Source organism: Malaclemys terrapin, chromosome 7 (assembly GCF_027887155.1).
Source record: "Malaclemys terrapin pileata isolate rMalTer1 chromosome 7, rMalTer1.hap1, whole genome shotgun sequence".
NCBI lineage: Eukaryota > Metazoa > Chordata > Testudines > Emydidae > Malaclemys > Malaclemys terrapin.
In genome coordinates this window covers 17,852,507-17,871,317 of record NC_071511.1, presented here as the reverse complement: position 1 = coordinate 17,871,317, position 18,811 = coordinate 17,852,507, and the positions used below count along the sequence as shown (strand labels likewise).

Below are 18,811 nucleotides of genomic sequence, written 5' to 3'. Positions count from 1 at the left end.
TTCCAACAAATCTGATATAGTTGGCCAAACAATACAAGAAAGATTCTCTCGCCAGCACCTGCTGAGCCTAAAGTTGTTACAAAGGAGAATATTATTTCTGATGCCATGTTGGGAGTTGAACCATAAATCTCGGATGCAATAATAGGCTGTGCAGAGTTGTTTGTTTATTGTACTTCTGTCTTGGCTAAGGTATTTCTGATTTGAAATACTGATTCAGGAGCCAGTTTCAAAAGGTTTTTGTAAATGTGTTAATCGAAGTCTCAGACATCATCAAATTTCTTTACAAGAAACGGTATTACAGGGACATCAAGAATTAATTTTCTTGTTTAAAACTGATCCTTTTCACGGTGATGATGATCGAAGAATCTCACTCTCAAATTATGCCTTAAATATTACTGGGTAGAGGGGTTTTATACAAAGTGATTGACCACATAAGGGCAAGCATATTAAAAGAATAAAAGGTTTTAGCGAAATCTTTGCGGATCTCAATGTTCCTTTTTACAAATACATGCTCGGGGGAACATAAATACATGAAGAGTTCATTTAAGATGATCTCTGCTGTAGGTGGAGGAGGGAGCACGTCTTACTGTCAGAGCAGGAGATTTTGGATCAGTTCTCGGTTATGCTGTAAGACCATGGCTAAGTCACATAACCTCATTTTTTGTATGGGTAACCGAGGCAGAGAGAGGTTAATACTTGTCTTTGTTGCAGGGCTCCTGTAAGGCACAGTTAATTAATGAATATATGAAAGTAGTCCTTTTGAAATCCTTGGATTAAGGAAGTGCTACATGAGTATGAAGTATTAGCATAATTTATTATTCATCAAAATTGAAGAACAATTTCCGTACTGGGAATTGAAATAATTCAAACTATGTAAACTCACAGTAATGCACAATTACAGTGGCATAGAAGCCCAAATATTGTTACCCCTATATTTGCAGCGTTCATTAGCTTTATTATAGCAAATATATGAAACATATAAGCTGTGACACGGTAGAAGATGCTGCTCAAAATATTGAAAAGGGTAGGAATAAATGTTTTAGAAATGGAAATGATTACCTTTTTAGTATTCGTCTGGGTGGATGTGCCAAATTTCTAAAAAGAAAAACTAGAATTCTGTGTTTGACTCTCCAATAAATAACTATTGTATTTTTCATATGAAAATATTTGACTTTGCTGTAAGTAATAAATAAGCTTTTAAAAATCCATCAAGTTTCTCTTTATTTTATTTTCAGTGGATTGTCCTGTGTGTGAGGTTGCTATTCCAGAGCAATATATAAACAGACACCTAGATAGTTGTTTGACGAGAGATGAGAAGAAGGACAGTCTCAGAAGGTAAGAAACTTAAATTTAAGAACTTGTATGTGAATTTGACCAGTTGCTGCTACTGTTGGAGTGAGATGCTGGCAGTGATATATTATAATAGTGAACTGTCTTGCTTCTCTGTTACGTACTGTGGACGTCGAAGTTGCTATGTAAATAACGATGGTGGTGATTTTCTTCTCTCAACATGATACATTCAGTGCCAACCTTATTTCTTTTCTTGTAATTTGAGTCAAAGTTTTATAATGGTAGGAAATTTGGTTAAATTTCCTAGGTTTTATGTTGAGCATAGTCTTGTATGTTAGTGTCTCTGTAGTTTTGTTCATTGAAATTCTATCTTGATGGTTTTTCTCTTCATTTTTTCAATGGATGAGAAGGGGCCCTTGCTTCAAATTTTCCTCTTTAAAGCTCTGATATGAGCCAAAAAGCAGGTGCTCCACAAGCTCTCAAGTTAAAAAGTAAAATGTACAGTCTCCTGCTTTCAGGGAGGGGTCTCAGTTGGATTGGGCGCAGCTTGCTCTTTAAGGCCCTGATACTGCAAAGACTTGTGCACATGCTTTACTTTATGCATGCATACCAGGGCCAGTGTTCTGTTACAGGTACCCTCCTAATGATGTCCCACTTTTGCCCTATTCACATCAGTGATATGGAGTCTTCTCCCTCATTGTTGCCAATTATCTAAATTGAGCAGGAATATTATCTTCCACTGCTACAGATACAAAAATTTTGCTGCATGTACCCTTGGCATTCTAATTGTATTTCCAGAGTCCTCTGACCCGTCTCCACTCTCCCTCTTGATGAGTCCTGTGCTGTGACAGTTTTCCAACCCTAGAATGCTAGATAACATCTTCAGAGACATCTTCAAACAGTGCCTTGTTTTTGCGAGAGTCAAGTTGCTAGAGGACAATACAAGTGCTTCCTCCTCCTCCAATTTCTGAGCACTATTTCTAGACCTTGCTGGCCCAGGATCAAACCCTGGATCGCTGACACATGCTGTTGTGCCCACACTAAAAGTGATTTTATGTCTGCTTTATTCAGTGCAGGTTTAAACTTGTGTTATGCATTCTCAGGCTTACTACAACAAAAATCTACCAGCTGAAGTGTTTGCAAGTGAATAACGGCATCAAAATGTTGGAATTGAGTTGAAAGACTTTGTGCTCTATTCTGCTGCTCAGTGAGATTGTTGTCACTGTTTTCTTGACAAATGAGAAAATGGGCTAAATTTTCATTTTGGTTGCTAGATCCAAGATTTTAAATACAGAATTCTTGTGGTTTTCAAGAGAACAGCTAATTGTGTGTGTTAGTGTGTCCGTTGCTGTCAAGAAGACAATGACAAACAATCATAACCAGTCTTATTGCCACAGGAGTCTACTGTGCAGCGCCAAACAGGTGCTAACATCTTATTATTTTGACTGGTTGTTGACTTTTAGTTAATTCTTTTAGTTGCAGTTGTTAAGTGCTCATGGCACGGGCATGGTTGAAACACACTTTCCCTTTAGAATATAAAGAATTTACATTTTTTTGTATAATTTGATTTATTTTCATCTAGACTTCTCAGAGTTTAAAAGAGTATCCAAGAAGGTATTTGTCATGAGGGATTACTTACTGTGGAATTAAGCGTGACCTTGGAAATATTTTTATTTTTTTGCAATAACACTTCAGATCTCTGTAGCACTTGGTATGTTTTTAGTTCCTCTCCGAGGAATTTGCTCAGTTTCTGCTTGGTCTTAAAATAAGGGCATATTGAATGCTGTATTAAGATGTGACATTTCAGTGAGGCTAGTTATTTAGTTCTAAATTGCACACAGGAGATTTTTGATAATTATAGATAAGCATGACTTTAGAAATTTAGAATTTTTTTTTTTTTAAACAAAACATCCGTAGAGATCCAACATTCTGGTGGAATAGCTCGCATTATCATGCAGCCGTCTTTGCTCTCCCTCCCCCCCCCCTCCCACATTCTCAGTCCACTAGATCATGCAGCCTGTCCATTACAATAGGTGTTAAACTTTTGCAGAACTTTGAAAAGATTTAATTCTATGAAAAGTTTGTTCCTCAATAGAATCTTAAACATCTCTCTCTTCTTGAAAGTAATTGGGAGGAAATGCATCTTTTTGCCAGATGTGCTACAATGATTACAAGAGATTAAAGTAAAGTAATTAGGCTTGTCATGAAAACCTGTTTTGTAGTAATTTTTAAATTTATTTTCAGTATTATGAGCTAAAATTGCTTGAAAATACACTTTTCAAATGAAAAGTAAACTATCTTTTACTCTAGAGGTAGAAAGCTGTTACATAATGTATAATGTAGAGCGCCATAGTTACATTTCTGTAAGGGGGTTATTGTGTTCTGCTTCAGAAAAGAAAAGCATCTGTAACTGTTACCTTCTTGTATCACTAGCACAAGATTATTTAAATTGAAGATTAGCTAGGAATTAATATGGGTCACTAGCCAATTTAATCAGCTCAGATACAAATTTCACCATTAAGGTGAACTGAGCATACATTTGCAGTTTTATGCATTCTCTGTCTCCAAGATTATGAGTAGAGAGAATGTTACGCTCATGCAAAAATGTAAATGTTACACTGAGCCTTCCGTTTTCTATTATTTCCTGTAATTAAGCCATTTCCCCTGTGCTACAGCAGAATGGATGTCTTCACATTCTTATTTCACACTAAGCAATGTCAGGAAGTGGAGCTCTTTGTAGGAGGTAATTAATTGGGAGAACACTATTAATTTTCTTAATATAATTTATCAGGTGGCATCTACAAATTTGCTTTTAGGATAGTTATTTGATGGTTTTTTCCTTGGAGTATTTCTTTCAGCAAACTGGAAAGTTTTCTAACACAAATCTACATTCTGACCTTTTAAAATCTCAATAACTGTGCAGTTAAGGCACAGCCAGTATTTGGATGGAAAACCTAGGAGCTGAATTCCCTCTAAGTCCAGGCTGAACATAGGCCTCAGTGTAGCAGCTGATATGAATTTGAAGTCTTCACCCATTATAGCTATTAAAGACCCCATGGTGCTTGTTACAAGAGATGGAGGTGTTCATCTCAATTTGCTGATCAAATTTCAACTAGAGTAATTGCATTCTGTATATTTAAAATTCCCCCCTTAGCTTTAGATGGATAAGGTGTTCTCACTTCATAGGGAGGTTACTGTAGGTACTGCATTGCACCCTAGAGGTAGCAACATTTCAATGGTTTGTCATGATTCTTATAAGCATTACATGTAAAGTGCTTTGAGATCCTTCTGGATGAAAAGCACTATAGAATTGTAAGTCATTGCTTGGTTTCCTGCTATACAAGACAGAATTTCTTGGTTTTTCATTGGTTTAGTTTTTCTCCTGCAGTTCTGGTCACAAAAGGAAGTCCCTGCCTAAAGTCGTTTACAACTTACTTTCTGACCGTGATTTGAAGAAGAAGCTAAAGGAACGTGGGCTGTCTATCCAAGGAACCAGGCAACAGCTCATTAAAAGACATCAAGAATTTGTGCATATGCATAATGCTCAATGTGATTCTTTAAATCCCAAATCAGGTAGGATGGCAAAGCTATAATGTTTTCTCCTAGAGTTTCTAATACATTTTATGAAATTATCTCTCTTTTTCTCTATCCTGTGAGAAACTGAATTAGCTCTCAGAGTAGGAGCAAGACAGTTTGGGGCCTTGTGGGAGAACATGGGGATTAAGAGAATTTGCATTAATCATATAAAATATGACCTATGAAGCTAAAATGGCAAAATTAGTTGACACACATACTGGGAGAGCATCCGGTACAAACAATTTGTAACTTTATAAAAAAAAAACCCTCTTCTTTTCCACTGAAATAAAATCCTCTGACACTTCCTGGTTTGCTCAATGAATTCCAAAATGTTTTGTGGCACTACTGATACTGCATGTGAATAATGATGTTGGGGTGTCTCCAGATTAAACTCTTTGGGTCATCACTAGCAAGCTAGGAAATATCAGAGGATTTTAAGAATGCCAGAGGAATTTCTGTGTTGAATTTCTCCTCATCTTGCTCAGTGGGGCATTCTGTATATATTGTTGGGTTTAACATCAATTGTAGTCTTGTAAAGAGGAGATGATGTGGAGTGTGTGAAATTAATGAGTAAGAAAGTGCATTGCTATGGAGATTCTTCCCCACCCCCCCTGTCAATATAGATATGTGGCTTTGCTGCAGTATAATTAACTGTAACCATAGATCTCTCTAAACAGTTTCCTTTGCTTTGTTGGGAAATGGAACTCGTTCTAACATCTAATGAAATTACAGGGTAAATGTTCTTTAAGCAACAAACCACCGTTTGTCTGGTGTTGGTTGCATTCTCCTTAGATAGTGCCATCTGTGGGACATGAATGAAATGCAGCCAAGACTTCCAATCTCTACATGGGCATGTTGGCTCTCTTGGATTTCTTCTGGCTTTATAGGTAACATGACCGTTGTTTCTGAGTAGTGCATGTGAGTTAGAGGGAAGCAACTGTATCTGTTACATATACAAAACAATTGGCACAATGGTATCAAAAGAATTTAGTGTAGTTCAAGCCCCAAAGATAACTCAAAAATAATCTCTTGGTATAATTTATCAAAAGTTAATTCTTATGTCTTTTTCCAAGACTGACTGTTTGCTGTCACACATTTAATTTCTATTTTTATTATTATACTTGTTCAATATACTTAATTGAATATTATTATTATTTGTGTTACTGTAGTGCCTAAGATCTGCTGTGCTGGGTGCTGTACAAAGACAGCACAAAAAGATAATTCCTGCCCCATGGAGCTCATAATCTAAAGTTTATAAGGGGGGCAGTGGCACCCCTGCCTCCAGCTGTTTTGTGACTGGCTTCTCAGTCCTGAAAATGTTTTTACCTGAAACTATTAATCTAATTTGTGTCATATTAATGCACCTAAATACCTGGAAAAAATGTTGAACTCCAACCTAAGTTCTCGTGCAGAGATATAATGTGCACCAGAATAGAAACTGATGTAAAACTCTTTGCAGCAATATGTTTGTCACATTTGTGAATGAGCCCAGATTGCAAAGTTGGAATTTTCTGATGGTGGGACAGTCAGAAAACCAGAAAGAATTCTTACATTTTTAAAAAATAAAACAAGTAGGGGTAAAACCATTATGCCTTCTTCTGTCTCATTTTGGAAACACGGTTATGGGGCAAACTATTGAGCACGGGGAAACAAAATATTCTACCAAAGAATACAACTTAATTTATCTGAAATGACTGTTTACATATCTCCATAAATCTGCATGGCAATTTCCAGTAGCGAAGTGATGATAACAAAATGCAAAGAATGAAATGTAAGCCTTGAAGAGCTTGCTTACACTCTGAAGATAGCAATAGATACAACATAGTGATTTGAAACAACATGGTTGGGACTACAGTGATGGTGCTGTATGATTCTGTTGGATTTTCAGATGCTTTTAGTAGGACAAGGAAAGTTCACGCACAATAGGGAAACTGTTCTAAGATGAATGGGCTGCCTGGAAGAAGGAGAGCATGGATGGGAATGGATAAAGGAGATCGGGGAGTAACTTAGGTGGGGCAGGGAGTAGGCAGAGATAAAGACATGGGGTTGGAGTTAAAATTTCTGAAAATGAGGAAAAACGAGGAGTCCTTGTGGCACCTTAGAGACTAACAAATTTATTTGGGCATTTTGTTAGTCTCTAAGAGGACGTCCAGACGGGTAGCAATCGATTTATCGGGGATCGATATTGCGTCTCGTTAAGACGCGATATATCGATCCCCGAACATGCTCCCCGTCGACTCCGGAACTCCACCGGAGCGAGCAGCAGTTGCGGAGTCGATGGGGGAGCCGCGGCCGTCAATCCCGCGCCGTGAGGATGGGAAGTAAGTCGGAATAAGATATGTCGACTTCAGCTACGGTATTCCCGTAGCTGAAGTTGCGTATCTTACATCGACACTCCCCCCTAGTGTAGATCAGGCCTAAGGTGCCACAAGGACTCCTCATTGTTTTTGCTGATCCAGACTAACACGGCTACCACTCTGAAACCTGAAAGTGAGGAGAAGCTTGAACATGTGGAATTAAAAAGGGAAGTCAGTATAATGATTGGAGATGGGTTGATATGGTTAGAGATGAATGATGTTGACAGCTGTTTAATCACTCTAGTAGCTTAAATGGAAGAGAGGCTACTTTTTTATTGCTGCGTTTTAGAATTGATTTATAATAGCTATTAGTGTAGTTTAAACCAGCTTTAATTTAATAACCAAATTTAGCAAAGGTGGTAGTGGGTTACAACTCGCTCTGAAGTCATGGTGAGCTGTGACCATTCACAGCAATACTGAATTTGGCCTAATATCTTGTCTTGCTGACTGTCAGTTCAGGGCAACACAACACATAGGAAAACTTTCTATTTTCATGCATACTTTAAATTCAGACTAAACACAGAAAATGCATCAATGATTTTAGAATAAGTAGATCTGATTCTCCTCTTAATACTGGGGTAGCAGTTGACTTGAGTGGAATCACTCTGATTGTACCCTGGTCCTGGTGTAAAAAAGAGGAGAATCAGTACAGTTTAGCTTTGTCTTGTAAAATACAGGTGTTAGCAATTGTGGGTGAATGTAGGAGGATCTAGGAAATCTGTAAATATGTATTATACGAGAATTGCATTCTCCCTACCTTCTTTCAAAAACCATTTCCCCTCCATCCCTACCCTCAAATAAAATTCAAAGAACCTTTTTGTAACTAAGTATGTTAACCTACAGGAAAATGTTAAGTGTAGTTATGGTCAGAAGACTTTTTCTCGGACCCATAGTACCTTCTTAATTAACAGGTCTGCTCCCTGTGTGTATTTCAAATCACATCTGCTTGCTTTTCTGACAAAAATGAATTCCTCCTACTTTTTACTTCTGCTAGCACAGCATAGCCTATAAAGATATTGGAGAGTTAACTCGATTGTAGTCTGGCTTGGACATCAAGAAAGAGAATCTTTAAGTTCCAGTAGCAGAATGTTACTGGTGAAGGTGTGTGAGCCAGAAAGAAAACGGCTTGACTTTAAATTCCAGGATAAGTCTGCAGTGCTGGCAGATAGTTTAAGGAAAAAAATAATAAATTGAGCAAGCTAAACTCTTGGAATCTCACAATGCTATTTTTTCAGACTATAAGCACCTATCAAGTAATTTGTTTTCCATTACTGCGTATGCTGGGAGCAGAATTTAAATACTCAGGAAGAAGATGTACACTAAAATAATATGATTCTCAATATACTGCACAAAATTATCAGCTCTTTGTTAGAGAAGCTGAGATCTAAAATAATGAGAGAAAATAATTTGTGAATGATGAGTGCTAAAGAAAGTGGCCACAAAACTAAGGCTTTGTCTACACACGAACATTTAGTTTGCTGCACTAGCCTGCTGCAGACTAACTGTTCTTGTGGACCCTGCTGAAGTGCATTAACAGTTGGTTAACACACTTTGATCTAGTCCTCTTTGAAATTAACTAACCGTTAATGCACTGAGCAGGGTCCACAAGGGTATGTGTGTGTATTGAGACCCCAGCTTGCTGCAGACTAGTTGTTCGGATAGACAACCCCTAAAAGAATGGAAGACAGTCAGCTTTCATTTCAAACAAACAAAAATGGTAAGTGAAAAACACAAAGAAAAAGTCTTTTGTATGTTGCTGTGGGGGAACAGATTCTCAGTATACAGTAATGTGCTTAGGGGAGAGAAGCAGACTATGGTGGTGAAGAGGTTATAAAATGGTTTGTTTACAAAACAACAAATGTGAAGGTGAAGATCCTTTATCTGTCTTCCATAAATCCACAACAGAATTATGTCTCTTTATTTAACTGTGGCATATATATTATTTTTTGTGTAATGTACTTCCAGCAAGCAAAGTTTAAAAAAAAAAGGCAATTTTTGAATTGCTTCTGAATAATTATTTTAAGGGACTATGAAATGACTTTCTAGGAATATGATATTGTACAAAGAAACCATAATACCTCTTACTTGAAAGAAGAAAGTGAGTTTGTATATTCCGGAGCCACATATACCATATTTTACATATTAAGAGAGAACTTTTCCTTCAGTTTAAGATTACTATTATGTATACATACCAAAATGCAAACAGTTTTAAAGTAGATAAATAGACATATACACGTAATAATTCCTAGTCACGGATATGTACACTAGTACAAAGTAGCCTATTAAAAAGCATATGCTTTTTCTTCCTGAACAGCTAGACTAGATTACTCAGCATGTTTATCAGGAAATCATGAGCCATAGCAGGTTTCTAACTTTTGTGTGTAGTCACTAATTTTTTAATCTTGGTCAACTAGTGAGGGTAACTATATCTATCTATCTAAAGCCCTATGTCGCTGGTAGCAACAAATGAATGGTGGTCTTTAAGGGTACGTCTTCACTTACCGGAGGGTCCGGCGGCAGGCAATCGATGTTCTGGGATTGATTTATCGCGTCTGGTTTAGACGTGATAAATCGATCCCGGATCGATCCCGGAAGTGCTCGCCGTCGACGCCGGTACTCCAGCTCGGCGAGAGGAGTATGCGGCATCGACGGGGGAGCCTGCCTGCCGCATCTGGACCCGCGGTAAGTTCGGACTAAGGTACTTCGAATTCAGCTACGTTATTAACGTAGCTGAATTTGCGTACCTTAGTCCGAAGTGGGGGGTTAGTGGGGACCAGGCCTAATTCTACAAAACGCTGGCTAGTGATCCTACAGAAGGAATACACAGGTTAGATTTGGGAGCAGTAGTCATTATTATTTAATATTTATATTGCCATAATTGCCCGGAGGCCCAAAGCAGAATTGGCACACCAGTGTAGTAAGGCATTGCATGATAACATACCTGCCCTGAATAGTTTACAAAATGTGTGTTACTTAAGAACATTTGTACTTGGGTTTTCTATATATCATTCCACTGTCCTATTTTAAAGCACTCTCTTTCCTATGCTATTAATCATAGAGGAAAATGTTTTATATGTATAATCTTTTTACATGTAATGCTTACAATAGCTTTAGATATGGGTAGTGGGTTAGCCTTTGTGTTTAGAACCCCCATGTAATGAGTAAAAAGCAACAGAGGGTCCTGTGGTACCTTTAAGACTAACAGAAGTATTGGGAGCATAAGCTTTCGTGGGTAAGAACCTCACTTCTTATGAGATGCATCTGAAGAAGTGAGGTTCTTACCCACGAAAGCTTATGCTCCCAATACTTCTGTTAGTCTTAAAGGTACCACAGGACCCTCTGTTGCTTTTTACAGATTCAGACTAACACGGCTACCCCTCTGATACTTGACATGTAATGAATGTAATTTCAATCTGTAAAATGAAAACCAACAAAAAACACCATACCCCAGTAGAACTTCATTGGTGACTGGGAAATCCTTTGCAAACTAATGAATTTTCCATATTCAGTTTTTAGTCCTGCAAAGGGATCCACCAACATGGATTCATATGCCTGAACGCAGATCTATGGAAGTAAGGGAAGATCCTGCCTATTAAAGTAGGTGAGACTCTGTATGGAGGCTGGATTAGTAATAGCGCTTTTAGAGAGTAGGTCATGAGCGAAACAATTCTACAAGTTTCCTTGAACGATCAAGGGTGAATAGAATGTTGGGAAGAGAGATAAGTGCAGAAGGTTATAGCCTTCTCTTAAACTATGAAGTAAGGCTTTTAAACTTCCTCCTTTGTGGGTCCTATTTATGTTCTGTTTATCATCATAGAGGGCAGATCTGTGTTGGTTACTAGGGGAGGAAGAACAGGAAAAGCAAAGTACAAGCTCCAGAGAGAGGGGGAGGTGAGCATTTTGGGAAATCCATGTGCTGGAAATATTTATTTTCCCCTTAACTTTCACACATGTCCACCTGTATTTTCAAACAGGATCATGTTGTGTGTATGCATCTCATGGTTTTGTGCAGGCATGTTTTAAAATATTGTATAAAACATATGCAATAGTTATTTTATGGTTTGCAATTATGCTCACACTTCATTTGAAAATATAGTTTAGTTAATTGTAGATTCGTTCAATTAAAGAGATATAGATGCTTTCGTATAACTTATTTACTAAAGGAACAAAACTAAACTTTCAAATGTCTTAACATTTGAGTGCTTTCACTTGATCTCCACTCATTACTGTTGTGCTGTATGCCTATGTGGTAAGCTGCTAGTGTTAGTTTGTTTTAAATGTAGGCAAACTAAGGGCTAGTCAACACTGGCAACGTTAAAGCGCTCCCGTGGCTGGGAGAGCGCTCTCCCAGCGCTTTAAAAAACCCACCTCCACGAGAGGCATAGCTACCAGCGCTGGGAGCGCGACTGTCAGTGCTGGCGCACTGTCTGCACTGGCGCTTTGCAGTGCTGAAAGTTGCTGTGCTCAGAGGGGTGTTATTTTTTTTTTTCACACCCCTGAGTGAGAAAGTTGCAGCGTTGTAAAATGCCAGTGTGGACAAGCCCTTAGGCTTGGTCTACACTGCAGAGTTAGGTCGATATAAGACATCTTAAGTCAACCTAATTATGTCAGTGTCTACACTAGAATGCTGCTTCTGCCGAAGTAAGTGGCCTGCTACACTGACATAATAATTCCACTTCTATGAGAAGTGTAGCACTTATGTTGGTGTAGCTATGGTGGTGCAGTGTCCCTGTAGACACTGCATTACTTACATCAGCTGTTTACTGTCACTGTCAGCAACAGGGCTCACAGCTGGAGCTGTGAAATTGACAAGAATGTCTGTTTCCAGTAGGTTCCCTGGGGTGAAATTGAGCTTTGTGTGGGGCTCACAGCTGGCCCCGCTCACCCCAGCTGTCAGCACAGCGTGGGGCTCACACCAGGAACCGTCCCCCCACCCCCATACTCCTGGGTTACAGCCTGAGCTGGAGCCGAGCTGTGAGCCTGGCACAGGGCTCAATTTCTACTCCTGGGGGAATTCTGCGTCACTGCAGGCGTACAGAATTCGCAGATTCCTTTGCTTCCCCACCGAAAAATGACTTTCTGATGGGGAAGCAATGGGAAGCCACAAGAGTGGTCACGTGCCCCTCCCCAGCAGCACAGGCGCGTGGTTTCAGGCACCCAGAGTGGCTTGTGGAGGGGTAAATCACTGTGGCGTTGTTGGGGACGCCTGCCCATGCTGGGTCAGACACCCTCCCCCCCCCCCCCCCATCCGCCCAACCCCCGTGCATCTGGTCCCCCCCCACCAAACCCAGATCCCCGCTGCCGAGCCTCACCCACTGCTACCAGAAACCCCCCTTCTCCCCTCCCACACGACCTTCCTGAAGCCCCACCTGGGGCTGGGGATGCCCTGGCTGATGGCTCCTACCCTGTGCTGGGCTCAGCTGCTAGTCCTGACTGGGCTGGGGGTGGAGGAGGAGTGCACTTCTCCTGCATGGAATGGCCAGGGCCAGCCAGAGCCACCTCAGAAACCTCCCCCGCTTCCTGCACCTCAGCCATGGGGGAGAGGGGTAACTATATGGGGAGCTGCTCCCCCATCTATCCAAGCCCTGTGCATCCAGATGCCCCCAGACCCTCCCCACAGGGCCACACACACTCAACCCCCCACCCCGATGAGTCCTACCCCCTATGTACCTGAACCCCTTCCACTAAGGCCCCCACACCCAGACCCCCCCCGATGAACCCCATCTCTCCACACCCAGACCCCCCCCCCTCGCTAGCCCTAACCACCTTCACTGGATCCCCCTGCAGAGTCCCATTGCTCCTGCACCTGGAACCCTCCCAATGAGCTCTTGTGCATCCAGATCTCCCACTCCCCCGCCCCGCACCTGGACCCCCCACTGAGCCCCTGTACACATATTGCCCCACTCAGAACCCTCTCACCTCACACCTGGGTTCCCCACACTAAGCACGTCCACACTTGAATCCTGCCGGGCTCCAGATGTGAGCCTTGTGCAGCTGTCAGTGCCCCACTTCAGTCAGGGCAAGGGCTCCTAGTGAGTACAGCAGGAGGGTAGTATGGACACCAACAGCCGATTGAATTACTGTGGTGGCTGTAGATCGACCTAAATTAAGTTGACCTAATTTTGTAAGTTTAGACAAGTCCTTAGACACGGAGAGGTTATGTCACTTGCTTAGATCACACAATGAGGCAGTGGCAGAAATGAAAACAGAACCCTGAAGCCCTGACTCTTCTTCTGTAACCACTAGACTATACTGTGTTTGAGAATATATTTACCAGTATTCTAATAAACATGGTATTTTTTATTCAGTGTGTAGTGTAAAAAATATACTCTTGTGTCCAAATAATGTTAAACAGCAAAAGGTTCTAGGTAAGCTTGGCAGAATTAAACTTTTCTATAATTTTGATGGATAATATCAATATTTATTTTTAAGTATTTTTAAAGATTGTTTGTTTTTTATCAATATTAAATTTTCACAATTGTACAAAATTATCGGTTTTAAGAATTTTTTCTATTAGTGATTTAAATGTTTACAGTTTCAGGAAACTATGAGGCGGGTCAAAATTATTTCATGACAGAAGATCTTGAAATTGAAAAAGTTAAGGTTTTAAAACAGTGTCAACATATGTGAAAATATACCAAGTAAATATCATTTAATCAACAAGTCAGACCTGTTTTTACTATTCATTTGCTAGTCCATTTGTAACAAGCCTAATCCAAAATCAGAGTAAAATATAACTGGATTTTGACTCTGATAAATTCTCAAGTAGCATTTTTCTTTCTTTGCCTATCTGTAAAGTTTGATTATCATCTATGGAAATATTTTTTCATTGGTTTGTGTGCATATGGTGAAATTGATATTTTCCGACATTTATCTATTAAAAATCTAATCCTTCCAAGCCTACTTTTAGGCCAGTATTTTCATAAACAGGAGCCTAAAGTTAGGCATCCAGGGTGGAACTGTGCTTTTCAAAATTATGTCACTTATTTAGGAGTCTGTAAGGAATTCAAAATCTAACTTTCGACTCCTGATTTTGAAAATCTTGACCTTACTTCCCAGTTAATAATACTCTCAGGATTATATAACTTAGTATTTGATGTTTGCACCAAAATGTATGGGTACCTCACAGAAACAAGTACAGGTGGGGCTCTTTACAGAACAGTAAAGAACTCTCAGTTTGACATATCCAGGACTTCGAGTGGTTTTTCATTTTGTTCCTTATTTTACTAAATTACTGACTAAGAGTAAAATATTTTAAAGCATGTAAATGATTTAGGAGCCGAAGTCCCACTGACTTTCAATTAACTATAAACATATAAATTGCTAAATCCATTTTAAAAATGGGACTTGTACACTTCATCCTAATTTTAAAACTGAGTTTGATTACAGCAAGCTTCCTTTAATTATGGAGGCTCAGTAGCGACTCCATTTTTAAGGTGTGTGTGAGATTTGCCCTTAAATTAGGATTAAAACTCCCTATTGACAATTTCATTACTGAATTTTAGTTTCCAGATTTAACATAACTCTTCAGAGGACAATTGTATTTACTATAATAGTTTTTACTAACTTTTTTTTTTTTTTTTTTAAATAAAGAAACAGTAAAAATGTCCCCCCTTGAATTGACAGGAAATGGTGGCAGGTGGAAGAAGGATGCAGTCATGCAAGGTTTAGACAGTTCAGAGAGGACAAGCAGGAGCACCCGAGTGGAGGGAAGCATTCATGGAAGTGGGGTTTTTACTGGTGTAGGATTTGTTTTGGCAAGAACAACATAAAAAGAAACCAGTTCTGATAAGGCTTCAGTAGCATGTTTACACAAGACCCACTAAACATAGGTGCTGCAGTGCACACAATTCTGTATTACAGTTCCAGGGTTCTGGGCATTACTCTGTTCTAAGGGTGAATTTTCACATATAGATTCCCATAATAGTAATGAATACTTCCACAGTGTACTTTAAGTAGCAGCCCATAAATGATGCAGTGCTATCATTACCAAGTTTTGACTCAATGTGCTTCTTATAAAGCTGGAATATTAAATCCCAGGAAGCATTAATTCATCCTCAACTATAGCAAAGCTGCTGGGGCCATTGTGAAATAAGGACAGCTGAATTGCTGAAAGAGTATGTGAGCCAAATTCCTGGATTTTGGTTTAAACCAGATTCTCTCCAATTTTTATTCCTATATAATTTAAGATTTTTTTATTCTCTGACCAAACCCTGAACACTTAATTGTCTCATGAAAGTAGTTGTTTTTATAAATGCACATAGTTTTCTGGTGGCTCAGCAGATATATTTAGGCATAGAGATAAATTAGTAATTTAAATGGCACAATAAATTACATACAGTACTGCATAGCTCTAGTTATGTCTAGAGTGTTAATGAGCCCACTTGTACCTAATTGTAATCTTTAGATGTGCCTGGTTTAATTCTTACGGTAATATGTGATCTTTGTTTGGACTGTGGGTTTTGGACTGACACCCGCAGGCAGTTTTGTTTTGCATTTGGGATGAAGTCCTTGGAGCTAAAAATAATCAGCATATTTCATAATTTAATCTCTTTTTCATTTAAATATGTGCTATAAAATGGAGACTTTGTACAAATATATCTGTCTATATATCATAGAAAATCTAATATGCTGGTACAACATCCAATGAAAATCTTATATATAGGGAGGGAGAGAGAGAGATTGGAAATGAATTTCATATTGGGAGAAGGTAAGAGATTAATGGCCAGGGACTGGCTAGGAGCCATCTGAAAGCAAGCACTGTGTAACCTTCCTCAAGGCAGTTCTGCCAGGTCCCGTAGCTCTTGACCTTGTGTTCCTTTCCTGAGTCTTGTGTACAGACTACCAATACTACTGAACTATTGCAAATTATGGTTTTGCAGTGTTAACAAATGTCCATTAGTCTACTGGGATAAGCCTATTCTATTTTGTTTTCACTTGTGACTCAAATCTGAATTTCAGACCGAGTGTCCCGAGGTGGAAGATTAATGCATGTAGCCGTGAATGTCATTTAGCTCTAGGACAATTCTTTTCAATGCTGTTTTATTCTTTATCTTAACAGTCATATTGTGGTTCTTCCATTTATAACGCTTGTTGATATTAACAGTTGCAGAAATAGTGAAAGAGCTTGAAAACAATGAGAAAACTCGGACTCAACTTGAATTTAATAAAGCTGGTGAAAATGTAAGTTTATTATCTCTGTACTAAAAGAGTTATGGAGTGGGACATGAAGCATTTTTACATATCACTTCATTAAAGGAATTGCTGGTTCCTTTCAGTGTGCTAAAATGTTCAACTGGAAAACCATTTATATCTGGAGCTAAATCCTACCCAACTCAATCCTTCTGAGCAGGGAGAGGGAATCATGGTGATGATGGTACTTCTAACAGGAGAGCACTGTTATTGGTACATGGCAGGATGGCTTTGGGGAGGGAAAGGGGGAGCAGAATGCTTGGTGCCAAATCACTACAGCTCCTTTACATTTAAATTAACCATTAGTAGCATATTCAAGATATGTGTGGGTGTATTTTAAATAACTAGTGTAAAACAATTTACAGTTAAAATGTCATATCGCTTATTGTTAAGGGGAATACTAGTTTGTGTAGTACTGATGCTTCTGTGGTCAAACCACCTACACTTGAGCATTTTATGATTGCAATAAAAATACTGAAGGGTTTTTATCTTTATCTCACTTTATACTGGCCTTGAACCAATCAGAAGACTGGAGGGAGGCCTTAAGGAAGGTCTATTTTTGTTCTGTTTTTAGTCTCCTTACCCAGCTTGGCATTCTCCTGCTGCTCTTGTGAAAGTAGAGCAAAGGGTCACTTTATAAATAGCCCAGGTATATATTAAATGTTAACGGGTAGGGCTGATCAGAGATGGTGGGAAGGAGCTGGACAATTGATCTTCTCCCACATAGGGTTGACATAGTGTCTAAAGAGTGGGGGTAAAAAGGAACATTTCATCTGGTTCAAAGATAAGTTTCCTTCATGTTCTGACATTACAGCTTGTGTTTTTAAAATGTTCTTATATCTTCATTTTCTTCAAATGAACATTTTGTATCACTTTGCAGAGCATGACATTTACAAAGGACCAGACAGAAAAGGAAATAGATGAGATTCACACCGATTATCGTAAGTAATACAACCTTTGCATTTTGTGTTTTAAAAACTCTCATTTTTTGCTGTAGGCATACGTGCAAGTATAAAAATAGCCTCTCTGTGCCTCAGTTCTCCATCTGTTTAAAAAAAAAGAGGACAATAATATTTCTCTGTCTTTACGGTGTGTTGTGAGGCATTAATATACAATCGATATTGTGAGGCTATATATCTTAGGCAGAGCATGATCTTCCTCCTTCACCGAAGAAGATAATTAACTAATGCATCCAGTACAGTTTCTGGACCATACCCAGGCCTAAACCCAAGCTGACAGGGCTCAAGAATTCTTGAAGTTGAAGGATTCCGTTGCAGTTGTCTCAGTACTACATTCCCAATAACCTACTTCAAAAAGGGAAGATTCAGAATGCAGTAATTACAGTTTGTCCCCAGCAGCAGTTGGTGTGTTGAGCAAGTTGGTGTGTTGAAAAATCTTTTCTTTGAGACCCTGGCACCTAAATAAAGGGTAAGTTTTTAACAGTGAGGGTAACTAACCAATGGAATAATTTACCCAGGGTCCTGGTGGATTCTCCTTCACTGGCCATTTTTAAAAGAGATGTTCAAGGATTTTTTTGCGGGAAGTTCTTCTGGCCTGTGTTACACAGGAGGTCAAACTAGATTATCACAATGGTCCCTTCGGGCCTGGGAATCTATGAACCTGTCCTTCCAGAAGGGAAATGTTCAATTCCATTAACAAGACCAATTACTTACTAGATTTTCCAAGCAAGAGGATGGGTTTTCTTGCTATTTAAAAATGTATTATGTAGTGTGCATTTTATTCCATTTATGCTCTGATCCTTCAAAGTTCCTAACATCTCCTAAGAGAGGGAATTAGGAGCTTTTGGTACCACTTGGGATGCACCCTTATTGACTGGGTTGCATTCAGATTGTTGGACCTGCATCCTGTTTTCCAATAACTTGCTGCAGAAATTGCATTCAGTATATTGATTTCCCTGTTACTCGTTGTGTATTTGCTGGGTTAGAAGTAGAACATTCACGATCCTTAGCTCTTGAATTGTAATTTTGTTGTTCTTGGATTTTTTCCTCTCCTGTCTACCCCAGTCATTTCACTTCATCGGCAGTCTGCTTGGAAACTCAAGCAATCTCAACAGTGAGCCATATCCCACCAATACAATTTTCAACATTTTACAGGAGCATTACATTTTAATGTCTCCCATTTTAAGCATGGAGTAGCTGTGCAATGAAAGGATAGTTTGTCCTGGTTATATTTTAAGGATCCATTTAAAATTGTAATGGGGCCATATTTCCTGTTTCTACCTATCTTTCCTCCAATGCCTTAGGGCCAAACTAATCCCTAGAGCAGGGGTCGGCAACGTTTGGCACGCGGCTCACCAGGATAAGCACCCTGGTGGCCGGGCCAGTTTATTTACTTGCTGATGCGGCAGGTTCGGCCGATCGCGGCCCCCACTCGCC

The 18,811-nt window shown here is 39.3% G+C and overlaps 1 protein-coding gene across 5 annotated transcripts in view; it reads left to right on the top strand.

Moving 5' to 3' along the window:
* Positions 1 to 18,811, top strand: part of RAD18 (RAD18 E3 ubiquitin protein ligase) — a 133,281-nt gene that overhangs the window by 26,466 nt on the left and 88,004 nt on the right. For all 5 annotated transcript variants that reach the window (XM_054035662.1, XM_054035661.1, XM_054035660.1 and 2 more), the window contains exons 6-9: positions 1,236 to 1,335; positions 4,679 to 4,863; positions 16,330 to 16,406; positions 17,296 to 17,356. In XM_054035662.1, the coding sequence (XP_053891637.1) occupies positions 1,236 to 1,335; positions 4,679 to 4,863; positions 16,330 to 16,406; positions 17,296 to 17,356 (423 nt within the window). The remainder of the gene's footprint in view (positions 1 to 1,235; positions 1,336 to 4,678; positions 4,864 to 16,329; positions 16,407 to 17,295; positions 17,357 to 18,811) is intronic.